We start from the raw sequence: 26,511 nt of genomic DNA on the forward strand, positions 1-26,511 counted from the left end.
AATTGTCAAAGATCATTCATCCATTTATTAAATTAAAATTTTCATCCATTTTATTGGAAATTAACATAAATATGCAAATTAGAAAAGGCATTTGCTCAAAACAAGCAATTCCTTTTCTAGTATGAAAGAAGCTGATTTCTGCACCCTCCCCTCATGTCTGTGAGGAAAAGAAAAAATAAGAATATAATTATTTTGTTTGTACTCAAATGGAAATTCACTTCCAAAACAGCAGAATGTGTTGGCAGTTTGTGTTGCTAATCTGTTTTACTTATCTAAGTTATATGAAGTTGAACTCTGCAGTAAAAGATGGGAACTTGTATAGAACTGGCATTAGGAAAACTTCAGAAATTAGGTAAAAGATACCACAGATTGCTTTAAACAGAATTTTTGCCCTCTGACTTGGCCAGTTGCCATATCAGGGATCAAAAAGGTGTATTATGTGAAAATTTATGTGTCAAAATTATGTAAGATCTCTGATTCAAACGTTTTTATTCTGTTGCTGATCTTTATTTCCCATTTTACTTCTCACACGCTTTCTTAGAGGCTGAAGTGTGACTGCATTAATTTGGAATTTGTGTTTCTCTGTCTACCTTTGCTAAGAAATGCAATCACTCTCTCCTCATGGGACTTCAATTCTGTATTGAAAGATTGCTCTAGGATAAGATTAGACACCTGTTCTCACTGTGAGAACTTCCAAGAGAGAGGATGGGCTTGGAGTTTATGTGTGATGAAAAGAATCGAACTGTGCTTGATTCTTGGTGGACTATTTAGAGATAATTCCTAATATAGATTTTAAAGAATGGTGGAATTAAATTATCCAAAATAATAAAATGCACTCTAAGTAAGAAGATTTAAATATTTGTAGGTTTACATATTAAAATAAAATCCTTATATGTACTAAAGCGCATGGAGAACTCTTTCTCCCTACTACTGGTTAGAGTTAGAGGATGCTTGAGTGCTTGAATTAAAGGCTGTGCTTAAATACTTATGTGAATTATAGTCTTGGCTTGGTATGGCTGTGTAGTCATGCCTGAGTAAACTAATAGCAGTGAGTATAAACAGTAAATAATTCAGATTTGTACACAGTTCTTCCACACAGACACTGAATGGCTTATGTTCTTTATCCACTTGGTTTCCTATGTTGATATCAAGCAATTGCTTAACTTATTGAACTTATATGGCAAAGCCAATATTTTTTTACTATGACTGATGAATTATAAATAATGTTCATCTGAATTATAAAAACAAAACCCCAAAAGACCCTGAAATGAGAACCTGTTGCTGTTTGATTTGTTTTATAGTTTTAAGCAAGGTCCCTTATCTATTGCATATGGAAATAGTGCAGAACTCCTGTTGCATTTTCAAACTGATTAGAGTTGATCTATTTTGCCAACAATATCCCTCTTCTCTTTATAATTATAGTGCCTGGCAACTATACCAATGTGGCTGATCCAGAGCCATTATTCTGCAATTAGACTTTGTACAGAGTACACAGAATGTTTTTTTTATTGTCTTGTTTCACCTTAGTCTTCCCTTTGACCCATCTGTTGAACAAGAGGCCTTATTCTCCACCTGCTGTTATCTGCATTATACACAAGCAGGAGATGCCTAACTGCTGAGGTGTCCTTGAACTATCAGTTATCACAAGTTTTCAAGCGTAGCAATGAAAATTTTTAGGGCTAGTATACAGTGTATGGTTTCCTAGGAGACTGTAACATCCCTGAGTACGGCTAAAAACCCTTACAGAGTATCTAATACTTGGCCAAGCCAGTACTTTATCTTGATGCCTTCAATATCCTACTTTACCTTTCTTTTTACGTGAGTATCTATGGAGAAGCATTTAAGCTGGTGTATAAAACCCCTTAAAATAACACAGTACTAAGCAATGTAGAGATGTTGACTCCAAAACCATCATAGTGCCTTAAGGGGAAAACCTAGCATATTTTCATGCTTGCTTACGTTGATTACTGAGTTAAAAATCAGACTAATAATTCTGTAATCACAAAGGTGAGACAGGGCTGTATGAATTAAACATTGGTGTAAGGCTTCCCATGCAATGGAGCATTCTGATGGGTTTTTGGGCCCAGGTTGAATATATGTGTCATTCTTGTGCTATTGGGTTTTTCCTTTCCCTGACAAATCAAAATCCTGAACTGAAACTTCTGATTGTCCTTAGTTTATGAGGTTATTTTTACTGCAGTTGTAAACCAGCCTCAGAGAGTTAGTATCAAGTCTTAGTGCTGGGTTGATTTTATCCACCACATTTGGATGAGTCCCTTTTTAGATGGAAAGAGGCAAAAAAAATTTCACCATTGGGTTTTTTACTCTCAGTTTCTACAGTACTTTATAGCCTTGTTGCATTTTCTGTATTGCTGTTTTGCCTTCAGACAGGAGAGATAGTATAAGGCTTACATCTGTCTATCAACAGATTCAAAGTAGTCGTCTGTAGTCAGTAGTTACACTTAAAATTATACTTAATCAGGGTCCTTTTCAGTAGAATTTTACTCTTCTTGCATTGTGAAATTTCCCCTTTTTATCCTGGCATATGGGTCCACCTCCAAACCCATAGATATGTAGTGATAGAAATTACTGTCAGACATCTAGGAAGGTGAATCAGTGACAGGAGAGTTTTCTGTGCTTATGATTTTTTTTTAACGCTGAGTGAGCTCATACATGGCACTTTGCTCTACATAGGGAATCCTTCAAGCCTAATGACCACCCAAAAGTTGTACTTAATTTTTTTTTAATGCTTATATTCTCAGCTCTCTATTTCTCTCTTTCCAAGGTCATTCATAAGGAATGGTCTCTTTTTACCAAAGCTCTTTTAGAGAAATTAGCAAACTGCTTCCAGCTGGATCTGATAGATGACTCCCCTAGATAATGATCCCTAGCTAATCAGGAGGAGCTGAAGGGTGAGAGAGCAAGCAAACAAAAAGGTAGGAGAAATAGTCATGACATTCAAAAAAGTGCATAAGCCTCTGTTTATGCTATACATGTATGTGTATTTTAATAAAGTTAGGAAAGAGTCATGCTTCACATCTTCTAGTGCTCATGGCTGAGCTATGCTTTGCCTAAGTGCAAAAGAAATTTGGTCAAATACTTACACAGCATGATCGGGGAATGTTCTGCCCATTCCTGAGTTTCTCTAGATGACAATTGTACTATCTTTACTTTTGTCTTGTACACACTGATATTGCTCTCTCCTTGATGGGGAAGAATGGAAGACTATATTAAAAATGCTTGTCTTCAGTTTCACTGGCAAGGGACATCATGAAGAAAACTCTTAGGACAAATATTCATCTCCTGAAGAACCAAATGGACTCATTTAAGAAAAGCAAAGCAAAAATTCACCACTCTTTATACAGAGTGAATAGCTGGAATATACAGGAAATTTTATAGTTTAAAAAACTATTTGCAATAGTATGTTTTAATCATATAGGTCATTTATTTCAGAATGTTCACAATATTAGAACTACCTGGATAAATCTCTTATTAATAAGCCCGTTAAAGTATTTGCTTTTGATCTGTGTAGAACATATGCTGAAAGAGAAGGGCTAAAATTTCCATGTATTAGGTTGAATGACATTAGCTTAGTGTTATTTTATGCTGAATCATATTTGATACAACTGTACCATTGAATTTGGAGTAGCACTTTGATTCATTAGCTGCTTTTTTAGAATCATAGTTCCTCCCCATTATTGGTATGAAATCATAAAGAGTCACATAGAAGCTTAGTCTCAGATTTTGTGTTATGTTAGTGTGTTGCATGCATTTAGGGATAAAAATGACAAAATACCTGTTAGTAATGAAATAGCATAAAGAGAAAGGGTTTAATGATAGGAATTAATCCCAGCCCCCCTTGTAAGTAACAGTAGTTGTTTTCATTAAGAAATTAAATGAAATTGTAAATATATACACAAATTTTGGAATTAAAAATTTGCTATTTTAGCTGATAAAAGTCTAAAATTGAGTCACTACAGCACCTTTAATTGCATATTCTGTGTTTTTAATGTGTTGTGCTTGTGCAGGGTGACATAGGGCACTGACAGAGGCTTATGGGCTTTAGGAATGCCATTGGACGTTTCTCTCTTCTGGTTGCTTTCCTGTTCATCCACTGTTGTAGCTGCTCCTGTTAAGCTGAGGATCACATGCCCTTAATCACTTATTTAATCCAGCTCAGCTGATTCATTTCTCTATAAGAGCCCAGGTAAAAGGAGGTATTTTCTTAAGAGGGAGCCTGGGAGGACAGAGGTTATAATCTGATCAATGAGGTGTAAAGGAAAGCGTATGTTCTTGGGAACCTGAGCAGGCTTGAAAGGTTTTGAAACTCTGAAGAGTACATCCTCTGCAAGAATGGGAAGAATAAAAGTAGCAGGGAAGAATTGAAGGTTTTTATTTTCTGATTTTCTTTGAAGTGCTTTTATTTTTTTCTTTGCTCTCCTTCTGGAAGAGATAGAGGTATAGTAGCCTGAGGTAGGTACTAAGCAATCCAAGTGACTGTTGTTGAGAGCTTGTTTGGGACTAAAAAGCTGGAATAGAAATTCTATGCTTTGCCTGAAAACAAGCAGATAATTTCTTTGGGGAAGCACAAAGTGACCAGTTTCTGAAACCAACTCCACAGTGTTGTGACGTTAGAAACACTGAGTACATCTGTCTTGTCCCCAGGAGTTCAAGGGTTTTCAAGGAGCCTAGAGCAAAACATCTGGTTTCCTTATTATTTCTTCTGGAAAGTTGGACGCCCTAAACTTCAATGCTAAAGTTTGCATTCTGAAAACATGAGTGGGTCTTAGGGGTGCTGTAATGTAAAGTAACTCGGTAACCAGGTTCCTCGTAGTGATTGAAAGGCATATTGCTGGAACTGATCCATTTAATTGTCATTTTGCTATGGAAAAGAAAGGTCTTAGCTTAATTTACAGTTGAATTATTTCTATATAAAATGGGTTTAACCTGGTTGTGTGTCTGGATAGAGGAAAGTTAGATGAATTGGATGATTTCAGAGAGGTTTGTGCATCTTGTTGTTTGTACCTACTTTCTGGTTTTGTATTGGAAATAACAGGAGTATTGCTGAAGACACTGCAAGAAATTTCTTGGAGGTGTTCCAGACATAGTGTGCTAATTGAAATTCAATGTAACTTTTTTTTTTGGTCTTTGTAGTACATTTTTTGCTGTCAATTTGAGGGAAATAATTATTTTGTTTTGTTGTAGGGAAAGGTGAACATGGGAAACCGTACCCTCTTACAGAGGAAGACCATGATGATTCTGCTTATAGGGAAAATGGCTTCAACATATTTGTTAGCAACAACATAGCACTGGAACGATCCCTGCCAGACATCCGACATCCTAAGTATGTAAACTGTTTCCTGGACTATTTAATTTTTAATATTTTATCTTTCTATGTCTCTAAGTTGTTTTCCAGGAAGGTAAAACATAAACAGTCAACAAAAAGCAATTATTTCCCTATTTTATAGGGAGTGGAAAATTTGCCACTGATGTTGAATCATTTGCTGTGTCTTTTAAAGTGACTTCTTATCTGATTGGTTACACATTAAGAGTATAAAAGGCTTTTTTTTATTACAGAATGATTTGTATTAAGTTTCTTTGCAGTGAATTGGGCTAAAAAGCATTCACATAGTTTCTCATGTTCTCATTTGGTAAATAGCTGTAGATCTTTGGGGAACAGAGTGACAATTTGTATATAGTTTTTGGCTGTGATTGCAAAGTGTTTCTTCTGTTTGGTTAAAATTAAAAAAATCCAGTAGCTGCCAAGTCCTAATACATCAGCTGATTTATGCAGTGTAGAATTATGTAAAAACAGAATCTACTTGATGCACAGGCAGAGTTTGGGGGCACTGGATGATGGTATTGTTCCCTAAAGCATTAATATAACACAGAAAAATCAGATGAAGGTTATTCTGGAAGATTATCACTGAGCTAAATATCATCATACAGCAAACATAACTTGCTTTTCATGTTCTTTAATTTTTGGCTCCTTTATACAAGGAGTAGAACTTCCTATCTGCGACAGGAAAAGGGGCGCTATTGCCTTTGTAGACTCCAGGCTCTTGTCCTCTAGAGTCATTCTGAAGCTGAACTCTGAAGAGGGAGCTGATTTGATTTGTCTCTTTACCTGGTATTTTCCTGCTCTTTCAATTGGATGTGCAAGTGTCTTTTTCAAAGAATGACTAGTATATAAATATTTGCATATTAAGAGTTTAAAAAAAAGAAATTCACAGCAGAGGAATTAACCTTTTGTTAGAGGTGTTTCTAATTTAATTTTAGTTGTGGTGTAATTTAATTGTTGCATTGTTTTGAGAAAAAAAGTGTGTCTTAATTTGTAAACAATATATTAGTATTGTTTGCATAGGATTAAGTAAAAAGAAATATATTGTTAGAACAAGCTGTATGTTTTATATACATTCTTTGCTTTCTGCTTTGACAAATGACCTGAAATTATATGATGAGTGCTTCCAAGAAGTTTGAGTTCTCACGTACAGCTGTATAGCATTGAAGCTGTGGTAGGTTACATTGTTAGTATAATAAATATGTTCATCAAGCAGTCTCCTCTGTTAGCAAAACTGCAGAGGATAATGACTGAACACAAAAGGAAGCTGTCAGGTTTATCATCCCTTTGTGGTTTTGTAAATTGGTCTTTTGGCAGCTTCTTTGTCACCTGCTGCTGTCCTCACAGTCCCTGACATTTCCATGCACATCCCCAGAAGCCATATATTGTGAGATGTGACGTGTTAGGAGCGAGTCAGTGCCACACCAGCCTTTTCTCTGCCCTCTTTTTCCCAGCACAAATCTTTTTCTGACTTGCACCTAAGCGTTGCATTTGGGAATCTTGTACCTTAGGTGTATGCATTTTTTCCATGTTTTGATGTGGCTAGATTCCTGTGGCATTCGGTGAAATCTCATAGGGTGGATGTTTTAGCAGTGTCCTGACTGAACTGACTTGAGTCACGGCCTTCTAACCTTCCTTATGTTAAACACTCCTAACACAAGTAGCCCATTAGTTAATTGACTTACCATCTAAAGGTAAAGAGAAAAAAGTTCTTGTGCTATAATTGCTTACTAAGTAGTGCATCAATGTAGGTGACAAAACTGGGCTCAATACTTCTGATGGCTATACCTTGAAGCATGTGTGTTTCTTAAACTTCCAAGAGACACAGGGGTCTGATAATGCTTTCTGACCTACTGTTAGAAACAAACACATCTATTGGCGGCTGGGTGTTGAGTCTGACCAGTCTCAAGCTGCACTTCACTTTGGAAATGTCTCCTCTCTTCAGAAGTGTGTGAAATGCGAAGTAGTTCACGTGTCATTGTGCTGGTTTTGGCTGGGGTACAGTTACTTTTCTTCAGGAATTTGGTGTGTCATCCATGCTAGAGGGTGGGGCTAAAGTAATAGAGTTGCTTTTCAGACAAACTATTGGAAAATTATGTCATTTCTGTCTAAGAAAAGGATGCTCTTCAGTACACATTATAGTAGAGAAATCAGATGTGGTATAGCAGGCAGGTCTAGTTTGGCCAACTTTTGAACATTATAAAGGGTTTGGCTTTATGGAGCTTCTAACTGCTGTGAGGTCTTTAGCTGTCATCTTATCCATATTTATGGGAGATGCTGGCATTATGAACTTTGAGTTTTGATCCTCTGTCTCTATTTAGTGCCTCTGTCTCTATTTAGTGTATGCCATTTGCACAGGGAAAATGGTTGTCTTCTGCTGAAGATGGATATCCTTAAAATACTGTCTTTGATATGTTTTATAGAGCCAAAGAGAATGGTTTTATTGCCATCAGGAGAGAAAATTCACAAAATTAACCTTCAAATGCAACAAAACTGAGTGGCAAAACCTGTAATTTGAATAAAAACTTACTTAAATCAAAACAGCAGCTGCAGAAGTTTCTACATTCTTCTAAAATAACTTCAAAAATATTTTATTCCAAAGTCCAACCAGAGAAACTTTAAGAACCACTTCCAAGTGTTTGGTTTTCTGGTAAGTATGTAAAGAAAAACCTTGGTTTTTTAATCCAAATTAACCTTCTTTTTCCGAGTTTCTTTGGAAATTTGTCTCAGGATTTGCTAATAACACCTTCTGCAAAGGGATGGGTCGAACTAAACAAATGCTTAGATGATTGAACTCTGAGAAATTCAGGTTTTCAAATCTGTTTAATAATACTCTTTTGTTTTTCCTGTGACATTTGAAACACTTCAGCAAGATGATTTATTCTTCTTTCCTTTTAAAGACAGCAGAATGTGTGTTCTGTAAAAAAATATCTGTAGTGAAATGAAACAGTTAACTTATTTTGAGGCTGACTTGACCTTTTCTGCATCTTTCATGTTTTTATTGCATCCTTCTAATATCTCTCATGCTATTTTCTCATATAGCTGTGCTCAAAGAAAATTCTTCCCATTTCTGGAAATTAGTGGTCTTTGATGTCTTGTTTCTGTTCCACTCTTCTGTGAAAGCCTTGGCACAGCGAGTGACAAGCTACATTAGCTAATTCTGTGTTCTCTGCCCACAGTCACCCATATCTTTAAGTTTAAACAAAGAAAAAATCAAACAAAACAACTTGTTATTTTTTTTTTCTTAATTCTAAACGACAATCTGAAAGAGGCTTATCGCCTCCATTTATTTGGTTTCGGGATTGATTGAGTGACGATAAGAGTTTTGGTCACCCAAAGTGAAAGGCAACATTGAGTTTTGGGTAGTATTGAGAGAAAGCAATGGAATTAATATTTAGGGGTTACAACTTCTCTACTAATGTAAGGAATATTTCAAAACCCACAAGATGGGTGTTTTCATTCACTTCTCTTTTAACCTGCTTTGTGCCTTTTTGTGTCCAGAATAAACAAACTTGCTAATGCTACGGAAAAAGTTGACAGTATTATTTTCTATTGTAGAAAGAGAAATGCTACTTATTCTAATACTGAATGTACCAGTTGAAATTAATTCTTATCTTCTCCACATTATCAAATATTCTTCTATTCATACCAGCTTTGTTCAAAGAAATAAAACTGAATCCTACTCACATTTTGAATAGCGTTCTAAATGTGATTTTAATGAGGCTTAGGGGAAGGATTGCAATCATCTAGTCTGAACGGTGAATATAAATTTTGTGACCTATCCTGTTTCAAGCTCCAGGCTTTTTATACTACACAATCAAATTTTTAAACTTTTCATTATTGAATCAAGGACTTCAACTTAGTCCCAATTAGATACCAATACATTTGCAAGCTTTATAATATAAAATATTTTGCTTTGTATACTTGTGTATACATTTCAACAACATGTCTCCTTGTATCTAAAATTAGTAGATTAATTGCTGATAACTATATCCTGGAGTGCATCAAGTGCAGCCTTGCGAGCCAGGCAAGGGAGGGGCTTGTCCCTCTCTGTGCTGGTGCATCCTCACTTTGAGTCCTGTGTACAGTTCTGGGTACCACAATGTCGGAAGGTTAAAAAAAGCTATTGGAGAGCATCCAGTGGAGTATCATGAAGATGAAGGATCTAGACGTGAAGTTCTGTGAGGCGTGGCTGAGGTCACCCGATCTGTTCAGCCTGGGGGAGACAGAGTGGAGACCTCATCGCAGGCTGCCTCGCTTGGGGAAGACAGGCACTGATCTCTCTTCTGTGCTTACCAGTGACAGGGCTCTAAGGAATGGTATGAAACTGCATCAGGGGAGGTTTAGGTTGGATGTTAGTTCAAAAGTGTCTTTTACTCAGAGGGTGATCAGGCCCCGGATTGTGCTCTCCAGGAAAGTGGTCACAGCGCCAAGCCTGACAGAGTTCGAGAAATGTTTGGAAAATGCTCTTATTCTTGGAGTTGTCTTGTGCAGGGCCTTGATGATCCTTGTGAATCCCTTCCAGCTCAAGCTATTTTATGATTTTGTGTCTTGGGTAATCTTAGATCAGATGTGCAAATACTCCCCAGCTTGCCTGAGTAATCTATTACAAGAAATCTGATCCTTTTAAGGTTTCCCTGGGCATAGATTGATTCACTTGGTAACGAAATTCTTAGCATTCTTGTTATACATTAAAAATGTCCGACCTGATTCTTGTAGAGTCTTTTTTTAGCCTGTAAGGGTTGGAGTCAGTGTTTCCAATCCTTTTCTGCTGGTCTTGCTGTTGAAGTGCTGGCCCTTCACTGTCATTCCCAGCAGTATTCCTTTTTAGAAGTCTGAAATATGCTCAGTTTTTCTTAGGCATTAAATTTTTCACAACCCTCAGATGAAATGCATTTTCAAAATCAAATAAATACGAGCGTTTAGCTAAGGGCTGGTTACATCTTCTGTGTCCTGAACACTAATGAGGTTTTATTTCTTTCTAATAACGAAACCAGATTTCATTCTGTGGGCTCTGCATAACTGAAGCTCTCCTTTTCAGTAGCAGAAGCTGAGACAATGCCCAAATAGTTCTTTCTCAAAACATTTGAATGCAGTGTGGTTGCTCTCCATTGTATTTTTAAAAGATGCTAAAATGAATATGTAATGGGATTTCTCTGGGCAGTATGTTTTTTAATTGACTCCATTTTTGTGTTTCTTTAGCGTAGTTGCAGAGTTAACAGGGCTGGAATTGCTCTTAATCTCTGTTTTAGTATACTTTTTTAATGTTCTAGTATTACTAAAATCATGGGAAAGGGATACAGTTAGATACGTAGGCAGGCAGCAGTACATATCTGAATCCCCTAAAAAAGTAGTCATATATTTATCATTATATTATATTATATTACATTTTATATTTAGTTACTTTAGTTACATATATTATATTTAGTTACTTTCTTTTTATAAATACAGCACATTTGTCACAATCTAGCCTATGCAATTTGTCCATAAAACTAAAATTTAAAAGTTTGTCTTTAATCCAGCGCTCCAAGATAAATTCCAGTTAATTCCCTCTGTAGTCTATGATCTTAAAGAAGCTTGGGTTGTCTTACCTTGCTAAAAAAAAAAATAGACTTAATCAGTTAAGTATGCTTAATATTATTAACTTAATATGCTTATTAACAAATATTTAATAAGTCTTATGGAAGTAACTGGTTGTTTTTATTGATCTTCTGTTGGATTTTTCATCATATGGTGGAAGAAACAAAAATAGAAGGCTTTTGCTAGTTCTCATTAATTTTGGGGAATCAGAAATGTCTTCTGACACACATGCACATTGTATTGCTTCATACCACTGATTACTAGTATTAGCTTAATTTATCTGGCCACAGAATAACTATTTAAACTCAAGGTGTGCTTTTAGTGGATAATGGAAAAGCTTAGAGATTATTATTGTGCTTTTCAAACTCTTTTGTGTAGCTGCTGAATAATGTAGTGAAAGTGAAAACGCATGTCGTCCAAAATATGCCAGGCAATGTCCTCATTTCCAAGCCTGACCAGATTGTTCTCTGCAATTGCTTCAGGGCATCCCATTTGAAGTGCAGCTCCTCAAAACAGGATCAGGAATATTTTATACCAAAGAAAACCTATGGCTTTCTGTCTCTGTCATGCCTGCTGTCACTGTCTCTGCAGGATATGTATTGATAGGAACAAATAACATGGAATAATTCCCAAGTGCTTTCTGGGTGCTTGTATGTCTTTTTTGTTTCAGGGCAGCAACAGGAAAAATGTGGCTGAAGATTGATGATTCCTGTTCCCTCCTTTTATTGAGAAATAGGCTGCAGTGTTAAATAGGCCAGTGAGGAGAGTCTAAGCCTGATGGGTCTGTTTCTGTTTACTGAAAATTATTTGATAAAAGAAATAATCTGTTTATACACATGGAGAAAAGTATATCTTGTGTGTTTAGATGCCTCACTTGTTACTTAGACTCCAGTAAATCCTCCCATGCTGCTGAGAAAATACCAAGCTGCAGTAAACATAACAGTGAAATCTAAACTTGATTGGGACAGGAATTCTGAAGTATATTTACCCTCCAGCCAGTTCTGTACATCTGGGATAGCCAAGTCTGTTAGCATTTGGCAATGGTTAAAGCTTGAACTTTTAACTGTCAAATAATACAATTGCAAAATTGGGAACTACATCCAGCTTTGCTAAGATTTGTGTGGAATGTGGGATATTCTGGGATTTCCTATCTTTCAAGTTCATAGGTGAAAGTGATGATATATGTTGTTAATATAGTAGTTTTATGAAGAGCCTCAGTAAGGTAGTACATTTTCAGCAGTACATTTTTAGTGGCAACACAATTAGCTGCACCTCATGTAATAAGAACAGCAGATGTGCAGCAGTGCTGGAATGGAAAAACACCTTCCATTTTGCCTGATTTGATTGTGAATGAGCTCTTGAGCTCCAATTTTCTGAAGGCTGTGCTGGCCACAGGATGTGGTAGTAGGCATGAGAATTTACTGATCTTGTTGGCACATGGCCCAGAAGCTTTTTCATAGCCTTTGCTCCCTTGTTTACCAGCTGTGATTTTGGTTTTGTAAACTCTGGTTAGACCTAGTACTATCTTGCCAATTGTCTCTTTTATTGTGTAGAGGTGATGGTGTTGAGAGGTGTAAGCCTCACCACGTTGCAGGAAAAAGGAGAGGTGAAGAGATGTAGGTAGATCACAGAAAGACTGTCTCTGAAAATGAAGTATTTTATGCTTAAGCAAACTGGACATAGTAAGTCCATGGGTCTGATGAGATGGTCAGTGGTCTTCAAATGATCACAGCAGCTGAGAGAAGTACTTGAGAACTGATGCAAAACTGGGAGGAGTGGCTGAGCTTATAGAGGGTTCCAAGAAACCTGTGGGGTACCTTTGGAATATAAGGGCAAGTGGTAATAAGATAACTAGGATTTCTGAAACAAGTTAAAGGGCAATTGAATGTCACAGATTGGTTTGTTCCTGAAGTAGTGTGCTTTAAAATGCACTTTGAAGTGACAAAAACTTGAATTCTAGTCCTGTTTCTTCTTCAGCCAGAAAAATGACCTTAGACTCAAAATAAGAGACTTTATTGATCATTTTGAGGTCTGCCTTACTTGTGAGAGACAATCAGATAAGTATGCTAGGGTTGAATGAATGAATTTTAACTAGATTGTTATTTCTCTGATCTTCTCTCTTAAAAAAAAGTGTTTTGAGGGTATTTGCTTGTGTATGTATTCAATAAATTGGTCTGATGTTATTTTTGAATTCATAGGTAACAAAGTGCAAAGATTTAGGTAAAAAAATAATTAGAGAACTAGGATGCCTTTTTATGTGCACTTGCTAACGAGGAATGTTGAGATAGTATAAAATGACTACATGCGTTATTTCCCAAGTCTCCTTGGGATTTAATACATACAGGTGAGTAGATAAGTTTCTTAAAACATAATGATTTTTTAAAAATTTATAACATCTTTTCAAAAGTGATGGTGATTTTATAAGCCACTGTATTGTAAAACAAAACTTTTTAAACATAAACATGCTTTATGGCAATATAGTTTATCTGACTCTTAGACTCTTCCCTTGGTTAGAGTAACTTTCTGGTTTGAAGGACAAAGCGAGGCAAACTTACAGATTGATTTCTTCAGAGGCAGAGATTGCTGCTGAAGAGACTGTATATGACAGGCCAAAATGAGGCAATTTGACATAAGGTAACAAGCACCTAATTCATCTCCATCAGTTCTGATGAATTCCGTGCTGGGGGAAGTCAGAGCACACGACTTTGCCTCCTTAGTCCCCAAGACATGTTGATAACGCATTTAATAGCAATTTCACAAACAGTTTGTACTGTACAATTTATTTTTCTTCTTTTTCATGAAAATAATACTAATGTTTTGGAGAAGGTTTATTTTTTCTAGTAAAGTGTTGTGACATTTATTGAGGCCCATACCCAGTAATGCCTGCTTGCTTCCCAGCTGTGAGTCACTGTGGAAATAAAGATTACTTTTGCTGCCATCAACTCTCACCCAAGCTAATTTTACAGCCTTGTCAAATAGCAGGAGAAATTACTAGTTATCACTACTTAATCAGGCTCAGCTGACAAGACTAGATTGGAACAGAAACATGGTGTGACTGAAGCTTGTTGCTGTAAATTGAATACTTTGACATGCTAAGACAATTACTATGTAAATTTCACTGGGAAATGTTTTGTTCTGGTAGCTTATAGAGGTCTCGTCAGTACCTGGAGGCCCAGTGGGTGCTGTAGTTTCTTTTAATAAAGGGAAAGAAAAGGTCAGAGCTGAAAAAGCAGCTGAGTTAAGAGAGCGAAAGCTGACAGAGCCAGTGGGGGGAAAAAGGCTGAAAACCTCTTTCTGTTTTGCTTTAACTTTCTCTGGCACTTCTGTAAGAGGAGAAAATTAGAGGTGAGCTGCTTTTATGATCCAGAAACTGCAGTAGTAGGCTGCTGCCTTGCTTCCTAAATCCAGCAAGGGGATGTCTGTGAGGCACTTAACTTCTCCTATGCTATTATCTATCAAGGCAATTTTCAAGGTTGTTGATGTGCTTGGAAGGCACAGAGCCTGGCAACTGACCACAGCATTGCTAGTGGTATCCCTGAAGGTGCATAAAACATTGTTGATATGTCTACAGGGTCAGGCAAATTGCTTCTTTTATGAATCAGCTTTTGCTGTCAAGTGGCTGGAATGGTGCCAGCACTGCTCTCCTTTCTCATCATTTCAGAAACCTATATTCTTTCCTTTTGTCTTCTACAGAGGCAGTGTTTCTGTTATGTTTCTGCATGTTTCTGTTAACTGTGAAGCTGTAAAGGCGGAGGATTTGGAAGTTCTGTATCTTTTCTTAAGCTCATGTGATGAGGATCTTTTTTCCCCTCCAAATATAAAATTACCAGGGAAGCAGACAGAACTATTCTTATTCCTTGAAGGAAAAAATGCTGTCATTTGTGCCCAGTAGAGTAGGCTAACCTACAACATGAAATCATAATAGTCTTAGGATTCTTAGTAGCGAATAAGAAAGAAGTGCAATTGCAACTCCTTTTCACCATTTCTCTTTTTATGAATAGTCATCAGGTTGTATTTTAAAGGCGCCTGCTGCAGATAGCTTCGTGCTGTTTCTAGGACAGTGTTTTTTCTTCCTCAGGCAGGTAAATATTTCAGGAATAGAGGAACATCTTGTTATTTTCTTAACCTTGTAAAAGTCTCCCTGCAACTTTGAAGCCGACTCTAAAATTGTTTTGTTTAGAAACTTGGTTTTGATTCTTGTTTCAACCTCGTAGAATAATTCTGTACCTCAAAGGAAAAATTAAGTCAACATTTAGTGTTTTAAAGCAAGTTAAAGGGGGTGGCTGTGTGTTTATTTCTATTAATAACTCCTGGAGCCAAGTGCCCAGCTCCAAAACCAAGCTGTAGGAGCAGCGTGCAAAGCTGGTGAAAAGTTCTGCTTTAATTTATTTTTTTTCCATCTTTTGGTGACTCTGTGGCAGGTGTGCATAATGAACAGTATTGTGCAGCTTTCTGAGTTGAGTTTTTCAAAACAGTAGTAAATTAAAAAATTGAATCATACATATGATTAGTGCTTAATTATGTTTCTAAGAGAACAGCGAGAGAAGGAGATTTTTTTGGACAGAGATTGATTTTAAAAGCAGTAAGTACAACTTCACAATGTGGAAGCAGCTTGTGGACTGCTGGAAGATTGGGCATTTGCTTGTAAAAATCTCATACAGAAGTCTCTGAGGGACTAATTTAATGATGTAGGGATATTCTTTAATAGGAAATACCAGATATTAAGTTCTGAAATATTATGGAAAGAGAGACTAAATTGATCAAGGATAGCAATATTTGAAAGCATAATTCAAGGTTCATCACTTTTGATTCATTATAATCTTGAAAATGACATTTTATCTGACTCATCAGCATATTCATCATTTGATGCCAGTTTTCAGTTGTTTGGGATTTTTTGAGCACAAGCATTGGCATTTGTAAAATATTTTTTGGCAAAGTCCGCATTGCTGGTGTTATTTAATAATTCTGAGTATTTATGCAGTAGCAATGCATGATGTACCTTGCATTTCCTCTTCTAAACTCCCATTGTTCTGAATACTAATGTCATAACTTCAGTAAGAAAATACGGGTGTGAGCTACTTAACTAGCAGCATGACTGTTGTTTATCATGGTTATTTTCTTGCTAATTATCTACCAAGACATTACAGACAAAACACAGAAGGTATTCTGAGACTTAAGACTTCAGTAAATAAGCTTGAAGAAATCTATTGTTTATGCCAAGAAATTTTCAATTTTTCAACCTTGGGTACTGAACGTATGTTCCATGAACAAACGCTAGTGTGCTGTACTAAAATATGCTGTGCAATAAAAGAGGCATCTTGAGGAAAGCTTCTGTTGTACATCACTAAGGCCAATCTGTAGTATTCTTGTTAAGGTTATGCGGAAAAGGTTTCTGCTATGTAGGAGGCCTTTTCTAATTTCAGTCATTAGGTTCTTCACCCCCTTGAATAGTATTCCTGCCATGAATCCAAGATATGTAGTGTTGCTTCTTCATCCCCCTCTCCCTTCCCAAGTTGTTGATTCAGGCATTTGGCTACTGCCCTCTACAAATAAATGACCTTGCTTTTGAAAGGGCTTAATATCTTTTGGTGGCAGCCATTTATTTGTTTTGAAAAGTACAATCAAATGGTGGGTAGTTACTTGACCGACCTCTTCCTGAAGAGTTCTACATTTCTAAGTTTCTAGTGCATTGTGTAAAAATACAAAAATTTAAATTATACACTTCCTTTAAATTAAAAAAGAGTTTATCTAGAGAACACAATGGACATCTTCTTCCCAGTTTGCCTGTATAACAGGACCAGCATGCAGTAGGATTATACTACAGAAGCAAATTATTTTGGTTTAATAGTTAACTTGCTGTATGGAATAATGAGCTGGTTTTTCCCCTTGTTTTGTGCGGTCAAGTGTGTCACTGTGGACCAGCAATAACATAGATTGCCAGTCTCCAATAAGCAAAGTATTGCTATATGGGATTCCATAAGATGAAGATCAATGGTAGATGCAGCATAATCCTAAACTGAAGGCCACTGTCTTTTAAAGCTTTTAAGAGTTGGCAAGTTACTTGCATATGATGAGACTGCGTGGTGAAAGGACAAGGGAGATAACATACCCATACGTTGCTGGATTCCAGTCCTGGCTGTGAAATGGGCAGGCTGTTTAAGTTCACCAGCCTAGTCTGGCAGTCTCTAGAGCTAGGAACAGTCCCAATCTCTGGAGAAGACTGGAGGCCTGGGTCTGTTCAGTTAGGATGTGCCACAGGATTCCTAGAGATACAAGCATAGATGCACGCTAAGCTGACTGATAAGGATTTCTTGGAATAATTTGTGGAAGACAGCATCAGACCTTCAGCACTTAAGCTTCCAGTTCTGTGAACGATCACTTATCAGCCACTAATGAGGAGACTGCATTAGTCCTGTAGGTGAACAAGGTAAACTGAGGAAGTCATAGTGTAAGGTTTCTGAGCCAGGTGAATGAGTGGTACCTCAAACACAAAACATGAAAGAATACTGCTGAACTGAGCTGTTTGGTTATGCTAATAAACACAAGTATGGAGGTAAGGATAAAAGTGAGGAAAAATATAGTGAAAACAGTGGAATACTAGTTAAATAATCTGCTCTTAGCATCCTTAAGTATTTATCCTCTTATCAGTGTGGGAATGATGAGCATACACGCATAGCCAGGGCTGATTACAGAAAACACTTTCATGGAAATTATAGTGATCAAAGCCAAAGTGATAAATCAGTTTGATATACTAATTTCAGGTAGACTGATTCAGTTTTCTGCCCTCAATCCCAAAATTATAAAATAACATGGCAAGTTTTTCTTCTGAAACTTTGTGTGTGTTTATACTAATATATATCTCATTCATACAAGCCATTTTATAATCTATATATAGAATAAGTTAAGAGTCAAATAACCTGTCTTCATCTTAATTTGCCATTTAAATCAGTCTTGTTAGTGCAGAGTTCTCATATGGTTTTTTTGAAAGTTAATCCAGTTTAAAGTGCCATTATGGCAAAAATTAATCCTGATAGCAACAAGCTAAAAATAGCAAATAATACATTCCTATTCAAATTATTTTGAAAGACCTAATATTTGTATCCATTTTTCAATTCCCCACTGATTTTTTTTTTTTAATTCCTGAATCAGAATATGATATGACACTAAAGCTCTACAGTAGTATATTTACCTTTAGCAGTTGAACTATGATTTCATAATTAAGAGCAGAGCTTAAAGTAATGTTGATTGACATCAGCTATGTTGCAGTCTTTTATATGCTGAGTTATGTCTTGGAGCAAGCCCCTACTTCACTGAAACTGGCTGAACTGCCTATCTGTCTATCTTAAACCTACTAACCTTTTTGAGTATTGATTTTAGGATTTATTTCCAGGCCTGGGAATTTTCTACTATTTCAAGACACAGTGAAAGCCATTGTGCTCTTTGGACACTTTATTCTGCCATTCAGACTACCTGTATGATACTTACTGTCCACATAAAGCCTACATTCACTTAGTGTGCAAGTAATTTCCAGTGTCTTTATGTGGGGGATGACAATTGGAGTTCATGTGTGCAAGTACTATAATTTGCTAAATTGATACAAGCTAGACTTAATTTTCCACCAAACTTTTTAGGCTCTGGGAAAAGTATTACTTTGCTCAGTAGTATCTTTTTAAGATTTCTGTAGGTAGTCAGTTTAATTTAACATGTATACCGTAATTTAGACAGTTTTTCCTAATGTGAGTACACATATATGTATACATATGTATAATTTTATACACAGCATTTTTCCTTTCTACAGCACACCTTGCTTTATTTTTGATTTTAGTAAATTTTGGTAAGATTTAATTCTTCAGGAAGTATTAAAGAACCTTGAATTGCAATTGCTCATTTCTTTGGAAACTCAAGAATTCCCCTTTTAAAACAAGAAGCAATGTCTGTATAATATATATATAATGCATGCATAAGTGGGGCATGGATTATATATGTTTATTCTCATGAAAATATATCACTTTATTCTTGTTGTATGGCCAGTGTCTCAGCTGTGGAGGTCTAGCTGCATCTTTGTTGCAGTTCATGGGCCTTTCCTGAGCATTACAGCTATTCATCAGGTCTGTCCTGCAGCCCATCACTGCACAGAGCTCACTGCCTTCTGCTACAGATGTTGAATAGAACTTCAAATAAAGTGAATTTCCTGTTATGCTTCTTAAAATAGTGATCTTCTGTTGCAGTTAGAGTCTCATGTTAGGAGAACAAGGGGCTAAAAATGAGCAGAATTCCACTTGCTGAAAAAAGGCAAGTAAAGCACTACTATGAAACCTAGCAGAAAATTATGAAATTTGAGGTTTTATTTCGATGAATTTTAAATTTGGCCAGGTGTGTGGGGGGGGTTGTTTTGTTATGGTTTTGGGTTTTTTGTTGGTTGTTGTTGTTAGGTTTTTTTAAAGCAGACAAAGGACATTTTGATGGTTTGTGGCTCTTACTAGAAATCAATTCACATGTAGCTAGATACCTTTGCAATGGCAGTCAAAAGTAAATGTAAATGAGGATCAAAGGTCAAAGTTGAATGATGGAGAAATGTTAAGAACATGTAAGATGCTTTCCTCTTCTAAGAGTGCCTCTGTTTCAGATCAATCTGTTCAGAAGGAAGAACGGAATAATTGTAAACTAAAACCATCAATGTTGCCTCTCCTTCTCAACACTTTAGCATATGCAATTACTCTGAAACCGTCACTGAGATTATCCAAATCCAATGACCTAACTCATCCTTACATGCAAATATATCAACCATGCAAATTTAAGCATAACTGCTTTCAAAAAGTATCTTGTATTGGAGAGGTGAATTTTTAAAAAAGAAATGGCATTCTGATGTGTTTGGGTGTTTTGGGTATTTTTTTTCCTCTTACCCTTTAGAAGTTGTTAGTCTGACATATGTGAGGTTCTTTTGCTTGGTTGGTTTGGTTTGGTTTGGTTTTTTGGTTTTTTTTTTTTAATTGGCCTGAGGTTTTATGGAGGTGGAAACTTAGCAGTTTTGAAATAATATTTACTGGGAGGCAAAAATGCTGAAGGAAAAACTTTTGCTTTCAAAAACATCATGGGAGTTCCATGTCTGTTAGTTGCATTTGTTCTAGTCCAAGGAGCATCACTGTTGACGAATAGCTGGCAACAGTAGGTGTTGATTTTGGTAAGTGGCTTTCTGAATTTGCCAACTGAAACAGCTACGTATTAATAATGGGCTTCAGTTGTTATACTTCTTCCTACAGATAAGATAAAGAATTTCTACTGAGTTCTTTTGTTGCAGTAGGTTTTCTTTTTCTCACAAAACATTTAAATATACATACTTAAACTTTTCTGTCACTAGATAATGAGCACCATTTTCTCCAGAACTCCACATTATTGCAAAGCATCTGTCCTTTTTCCACTGTGCATATATGCTTTACCAGCAAGCTGCTTACTAAAATGTTTCCACAGTGATTATTTCGGAAAATGGCTTGTCATTAAATTAATTCTCACTATGTTTTAGGGAGAAAACTGAACTACAGATTTAAATATCTTTTTTTTAGTAAAGTATCTAAAACCTGGTTTGTTTATTTATAGCTACATAACAGTTAATATTTTGCAAATACAACTATAGTAGCTATGAGTCATTATTATTATTTTGGAGCATTTCATCAGTGTGGTAGCTGTACGCTGTATTGTTAAATACTGATTTCTAAGTGACATTTATAAAGGGGAAATACAAACTAAGCTGCAAATATATATAAATCAAAATTATATCCTATAGCAGTTTTTGATATACATAGTTATGCTTTCTGGCAAGGAGCAAAGGTGTATATATATATATATATTTTATTTTTTTTTAAACTTAGAATTTGGAGGGCTAAAATTTTAATTTTGTTTGTTTATTGCAAAGCTGACAGGTTTCTGCTCTAGGGATACCGTTATCAGGATGTGACTTTCTTTAGAGAAAAGAGAAATCATTCAGTTACTTTGTCCCTAGAGGTGAAAATGCCAGGCTTTGTTAACAACAGTGGAATGGGTCCCTTTTTTCTTTTTTTCAACACAACATGAAAGATGCAATCCTATCAGTTGCAGTAATCGAAAAAATTTGTCATCAAATATTTTTGATATTAGGAGACACTGATTTGCATGGCCATTATTTATTTTTGAGTGTTATGTTTTTTACTTTCTGAAATGTGTAAACAACTCAATATTGAAAACAGTCGGGTTAAGCAGTGATATTCCATAGCTGCTGTGCAATTAAGGTGTTGAACATACGGTGCTTTCCTTTCAAAGATGAAAGCTTGTTTACATTTCCTTGTTTACAAGACTGCATTTCCAGAATTGTGTGTTGTTTTATCTCTGTACTTAACCGAAGCAATCATTTTGGATCCGTAGATTTGAAGTTGGAGTTGTATGTGTGGATGTTGTTGGTTTTCTTATTGTAAGCACGTATCACCCAGGATAATACTGAATTGTTTTGTAGAGTTTATCTCTTTGTAGACCAATCAGTCATTGCAGATTAGCTTCATATTATGCTTCAGAATTCTTTTTGATAAGAGGATTTGGTTTTTGAAAATGATGTCACAGAAGATATGTCATCTGTCATATTGCAGGAAAAAGTTTTCAGTGAAGGAAAATAATTCCAGCCAGTTAGACTTTTTTCACTCATTCCACTTAAATTTTGTCATTGTTCCAATTTATTCTCTGTTGTAAGCAATGCGTTTTAAACAATCCAGCTATTTTCATATGAAAGTACTGCTTAATTGCACTGTTGAATTTTATGCCAGTAAACATGTTGGTTGAATGGCCCAAATGGATGACAGGATATGCCAGCTCAGATTTTTCAGTATGCTTCTACGATTGTTTTCTTGCCTCTGCAGCTGTAAGCACAAGGTGTACTTGGAAACACTACCGAACACTAGCATCATCATCCCGTTTCATAACGAAGGCTGGACCTCGCTCTTGCGCACCATCCACAGCATCATCAACCGCACTCCAGACAGCCTGATCGCAGAGATCATTCTGGTGGATGACTTCAGTGACAGAGGTAAGGCCCAGCTGGCTTTGTTTTAACTTGAAATTTGGAATGCTGTGTTGTCCAGAGAGAAACTAAAGGGATGCAAAACCAGCCTTGAAGTACTGTTTGATTGTTAGCAGGAATAAACATTTATAAGATGCTTTTGTTTTACTTGGCATGAGTACTGAAATTCATGTCAAAGGGAAGAGAGACTGTCAACTGTTAATTAGCCTTTATTAATGTTGTATTTGGAATGTTATCACTGAAATACTGCAAATTTTAATGTGTCCTCATCTTTTCCTTTCACTTCTCTTTTACTCTGAAAATATATCAACTTGGACCATTTTGGATGTGACTCATTAGTTTTTGATCCTGGAATTTTATTGAGCTAGGCAGATTCACATACTAGTATGAAAGAGCCATACAGAGAAATGAGGATCTTTTGAATGGAATGTGAAAAAAATGCTTTGGAATAGTTGATCAAAGTTTACATCATTTATATAAAATAAAATTGAGAAAACTTCAATCACTTAATGTCTTGCACTACCATTACTTGTTGAATGCAGCACAAAAAATGAATGCCTCAAGTTCCTTAAATTAATTTTTACAGTCATTTAGGTAAAATTCCTCCATTATAAGGATATGGAACTAAGAAATAAGTTGGGTTTTTTTCAAATTTCAGTTCATTCCTTAGAAGTTTAAGCATGAAGGCCTTTGACTTCAGTGTTTTGTAGGGTGGGTTTTCTGTTTCTGTTGAAACATCAGTTGCTGGTGTGTATGTGAGCTTTGTTCTGAGTAGACTGATAGCAAAAGGGAGAATCATACCCTTTGCTAACGTTTTACTTAAAACCTTTGTCTCAGCTAGGAACTTAGAGGAGCAGATTTCTGACCTACTGTTTTAAGAAGCCCCTGGGTGAGTGAAAGAAATATTAGTAGAGCGCTGCAGTAGCAGAACCATTTTTGTAAGTTTTTTTTTAACTTGATATTTCAGGGTTTAGAAAGATAAATGCTGCACACATCTATCTTGCCCTCTCATATCTGCTGGTTTACTTGCAATATGTCTTTTGATGAACTGCCTCTCGATCTGTAATGCAATTTAAGTGAAATTGTGAAGTGACTACAATTCTGACTATTCTATGTTTATGAGATCTAGACCACAGATGAAAGTTTTTGAAATCAGACCTGTAAAACAGCATGACCAGGCTGTTTCTGCAGGCTAACAATTTCCTAGCAGTAAACAACTCACAGGGAAGTCTATAAGTTGGTTTTATGAGGTATCTGACAAGTAAAAAAGCTTTTTTCTTTTCCCTTTTTTTTTTTTTTCTTTTTGGCTGATAATAGCAGCTGTTGAGGCCATGCTTGCTCAATATGACAATACTATAGCATTTTTTTAATGAAGATCATAATTTCTATTGTTGATGCATTTTAAGATATGTTAGTGTTTTGTAAAGCTTATCTACTTCCAGGTTATTAGAAAAAGGATCAATGGCAGTAAACAGGCTCTTGCTCTTTTTTGCATGCTCTAACTTAGTTTCTGCTGATTGCTGAAAGTAATATTATTGCTATAACACCATAAAAATCTCAAATCTTCTTCATTTCCAGTTATAGAAAGCTATCTGACTTTTCAGTGGAAGAGTTTTCAGCTAGAAGTGGTTCATATGGCATAGAAATGTTTAACAAATGTGTTTAACATAAGTTTAAAGAACTGAAAGAAATCTGCAAAGCAGATTTATATGAAGCTGGACCTAGAAGTGTGGTGCTAGTAAAATGATTTACTTCTGTTTATTTGTGCTATTAAAATGAAGTTCAGAAATGTGCTTGTGATAGGTTGCCGTTTTGAACATATTTGGTGGCGTATGTTTTAATAAGAGAGATAATACAACAGAAATCTGCTGCGGTCTCTACTCTGAATTCAGTAACATTGACTTTGAGGTCAGATTTTGGTACACCTGAAGTCAGTTTAATTCTTGTATTTATGATCCTCTAAGCTTAACTGAGACTATATTGTGTTTTCTTGTGCTCTTCTTTCTCTTTTATGAGATGGTCACACATAATAAAGTTGGATTATTTTATGTTGAGAAAATGCTGACTGATATCTATCTCTGTCCCCTCCCAGTTCATAAAATCACCATTCATAAATTTAATGTTTTTAAAAAGTGGCAGATTCTTTTACCCTTTAGTTGCCTTTCTGAGACTGAGAGGAGTAAAGCAGCATAAAAGATACTGAAACCTGATTAGGCAAAAAAATTAAGTGTGTGTGTGCAGATGTTGTCATGGAATCATGTCAAGCAAAGTTTACCAGTGTGTTGAGGCAGTATAGTGAGTAATAAGTTCATACCCCTTCTCCTTTTTGTCTAACTTCTTCATGAAACTGCATATGCCACATAGCTGCAAATGGCTATTATTTTGCAAGATCAGTTATATGTTATTAAAGTGACGTGTATGCTATTCTTGTTCCATAACTTCATATTATAAGGGGAGGGTTTTCTGTTAGCGATCTTAACATCGTGTGTAGATAGCCAAAAGTCAAAATGAGGTATTTCAATAAGAATGGTATTTTAAAAGTAGTGATTAAATGATTAAACTAAAGTTTTCTATTAATCCTGCTGTTCCTCTTTACAAACATCTAGGAAGTTATGAAAAGTCAGTTCCTATTAGAAGCAGTAAATGAGAAAAAGAAGAAATTTGAAAGCTGTGTAAAAGATTTTTTTAAAAAGCATTTTTCCTTCTTTTTAACTAAGGCAAATATAAATGCTGAAATGCGCTGAAAAAACTTTCGGTAACGAGTGTCGAAAATGTTTTTGCGAACAGCTACATACCAGGAGTTTGCTGGTTTGTCTGCAGAAATACTTCTACGCTTTCATTTTATTCATATGCACTCCTTTGGCTTTTATGATCAAAATCTTTAGATAGTTCATGCATAGTATTCAGCAGGAATTATGACATTTAGATGGCATAAAACGAAAAGGACAGCTGCACATCTTTAAACATCAATATAATGCAGACTGAAGGCTTGGTATCGTGAGGGAGGTAAGCAAATGTTATGAAACTTGAAAGTGCAATATTTGGTTATGGACAGATTTAATATAAAAGGCTACATGAATATTAGAAGTTATCTGTGACAGAAGGAAATGTAGATTTAAATTTAGGTACACAGTTGCAAGATTTCTTTGTTCATGTAATTTATAGGGAGTGTCTGTATTTAAAAATGATGAAGCAACAGATAGGAGAAAAATGTCTGATTTAGTGGATCTTCATTTTAGCAAAAAAACCAGCTTTGGTTTATATTGTAGACACAAATGGCTGAACGATGAGATGAAGGGGAACTGAATCTAGAGTTTGTAGGTGCTCTAATAAATGTAAAAAAAAGTACATTATCATTTAACAAGCTCCATAAAAGAGAGGAAAATAATAGGCTTCTCCTTAGTTTGCCTTCAAAAGCTATGGGTACAATGAGGGTCTATTTTAATGGTGTACGTAGTTTTACATACTAACGTGTGCCAGGAATTTCTGATTTTCTGATGGATTTGGGGTTGCAAGTCCGGTACCTGATTCCTTTAAGCCAGGAAATACATAATATTCATGTATTTCAAACTCCAAGTTAAAGACTTGTCAGTTTCAGTGTAACCTACCGTGGAAAATGAACCTTTATATTGGAGATACCAAGGAAAGTGCAAAAGGAAAAAGAAAACAAGTTTTCTTTGGTTCGGTTATGGGACAGCTTGCATTTATGGAGGAATACTAAAAATCCTAATTAGTGTTTTAAAACTTTGGGGAAACATAGATTGGCATAATTCATTAGTTAAACAGTTCTTGTAGGTTGCCATCATATGATGGACTTTTACATCAGTTTTTATTTCTTTTTGTGTTTAAATTACTTTATTAGCATAGTCAGACCTGTAAACTGTTACTAACACAGTATATGCCCATGAATTTCAACTTGACTTACCCCATTTCGTATTTTGACTTTACCCCATAGTTCTTGAGTTCTTCAGTACAGCACCTATTGTAAGAAAAAAAATAGACAATGCCACAGCCAACAATAAATTTATTAGCAGTAAAAATTATCTGGCAGTACTTTAGTTTGGGAAAAAACCCTCAGATTTGCCAAGGGAAAAAAGAGAATTTGAAAACTTAGTAACCAACAGCTTCTTCTTCAACTAGTTCCTGTCACTGGCAATGAGCTGTTTTTTGGTAGAAAATGGCAAACTAGAAAATTTTCCTTCATGTTGATGAGCCTGTCCCTTCTCATTTTGCTGTCTATTATGTGCTCCTGTATCTGTCCTCTTGCTTAAGTCAGTTTCCTGCAACATTCATTTGAGAATATCGTGGTGTCCCCTATCAGGTACCATGTGGTGTCAGCCCTCTGAATAGCCCAGGTTAATAACCTGGAAGACAGTGTGCAAAAGCAACCTGTGACTACTTCATCAGAGCTGTACTTGGTCAGTGAACTTCAGTACCAGTAATGTGCTTTTTTCCTGTGAACATGGAAGATGACCTGATCTATGACTAGGATTTTTATAAACTGTACTTTTGTAAACTACATTGGTCATATTATACAATAAGGGTAGAG

At 35.9% G+C, this 26,511-nt stretch overlaps 1 protein-coding gene across 1 annotated transcript in view; it reads left to right on the forward strand.

The window, feature by feature from the left end:
• Window positions 1-26,511, forward strand: part of GALNTL6 (polypeptide N-acetylgalactosaminyltransferase like 6) — a 443,050-nt gene that overhangs the window by 180,829 nt on the left and 235,710 nt on the right. The window contains exons 3-4 of the mRNA XM_040065326.2: window positions 5,206-5,344; window positions 21,802-21,968. Coding sequence (XP_039921260.1) covers window positions 5,206-5,344; window positions 21,802-21,968 — 306 coding nt within the window. The remainder of the gene's footprint in view (window positions 1-5,205; window positions 5,345-21,801; window positions 21,969-26,511) is intronic.

The sequence above is a fragment of the Hirundo rustica genome, chromosome 5, assembly GCF_015227805.2.
Source record: "Hirundo rustica isolate bHirRus1 chromosome 5, bHirRus1.pri.v3, whole genome shotgun sequence".
In the NCBI taxonomy this organism is placed as follows: domain Eukaryota; kingdom Metazoa; phylum Chordata; class Aves; order Passeriformes; family Hirundinidae; genus Hirundo; species Hirundo rustica.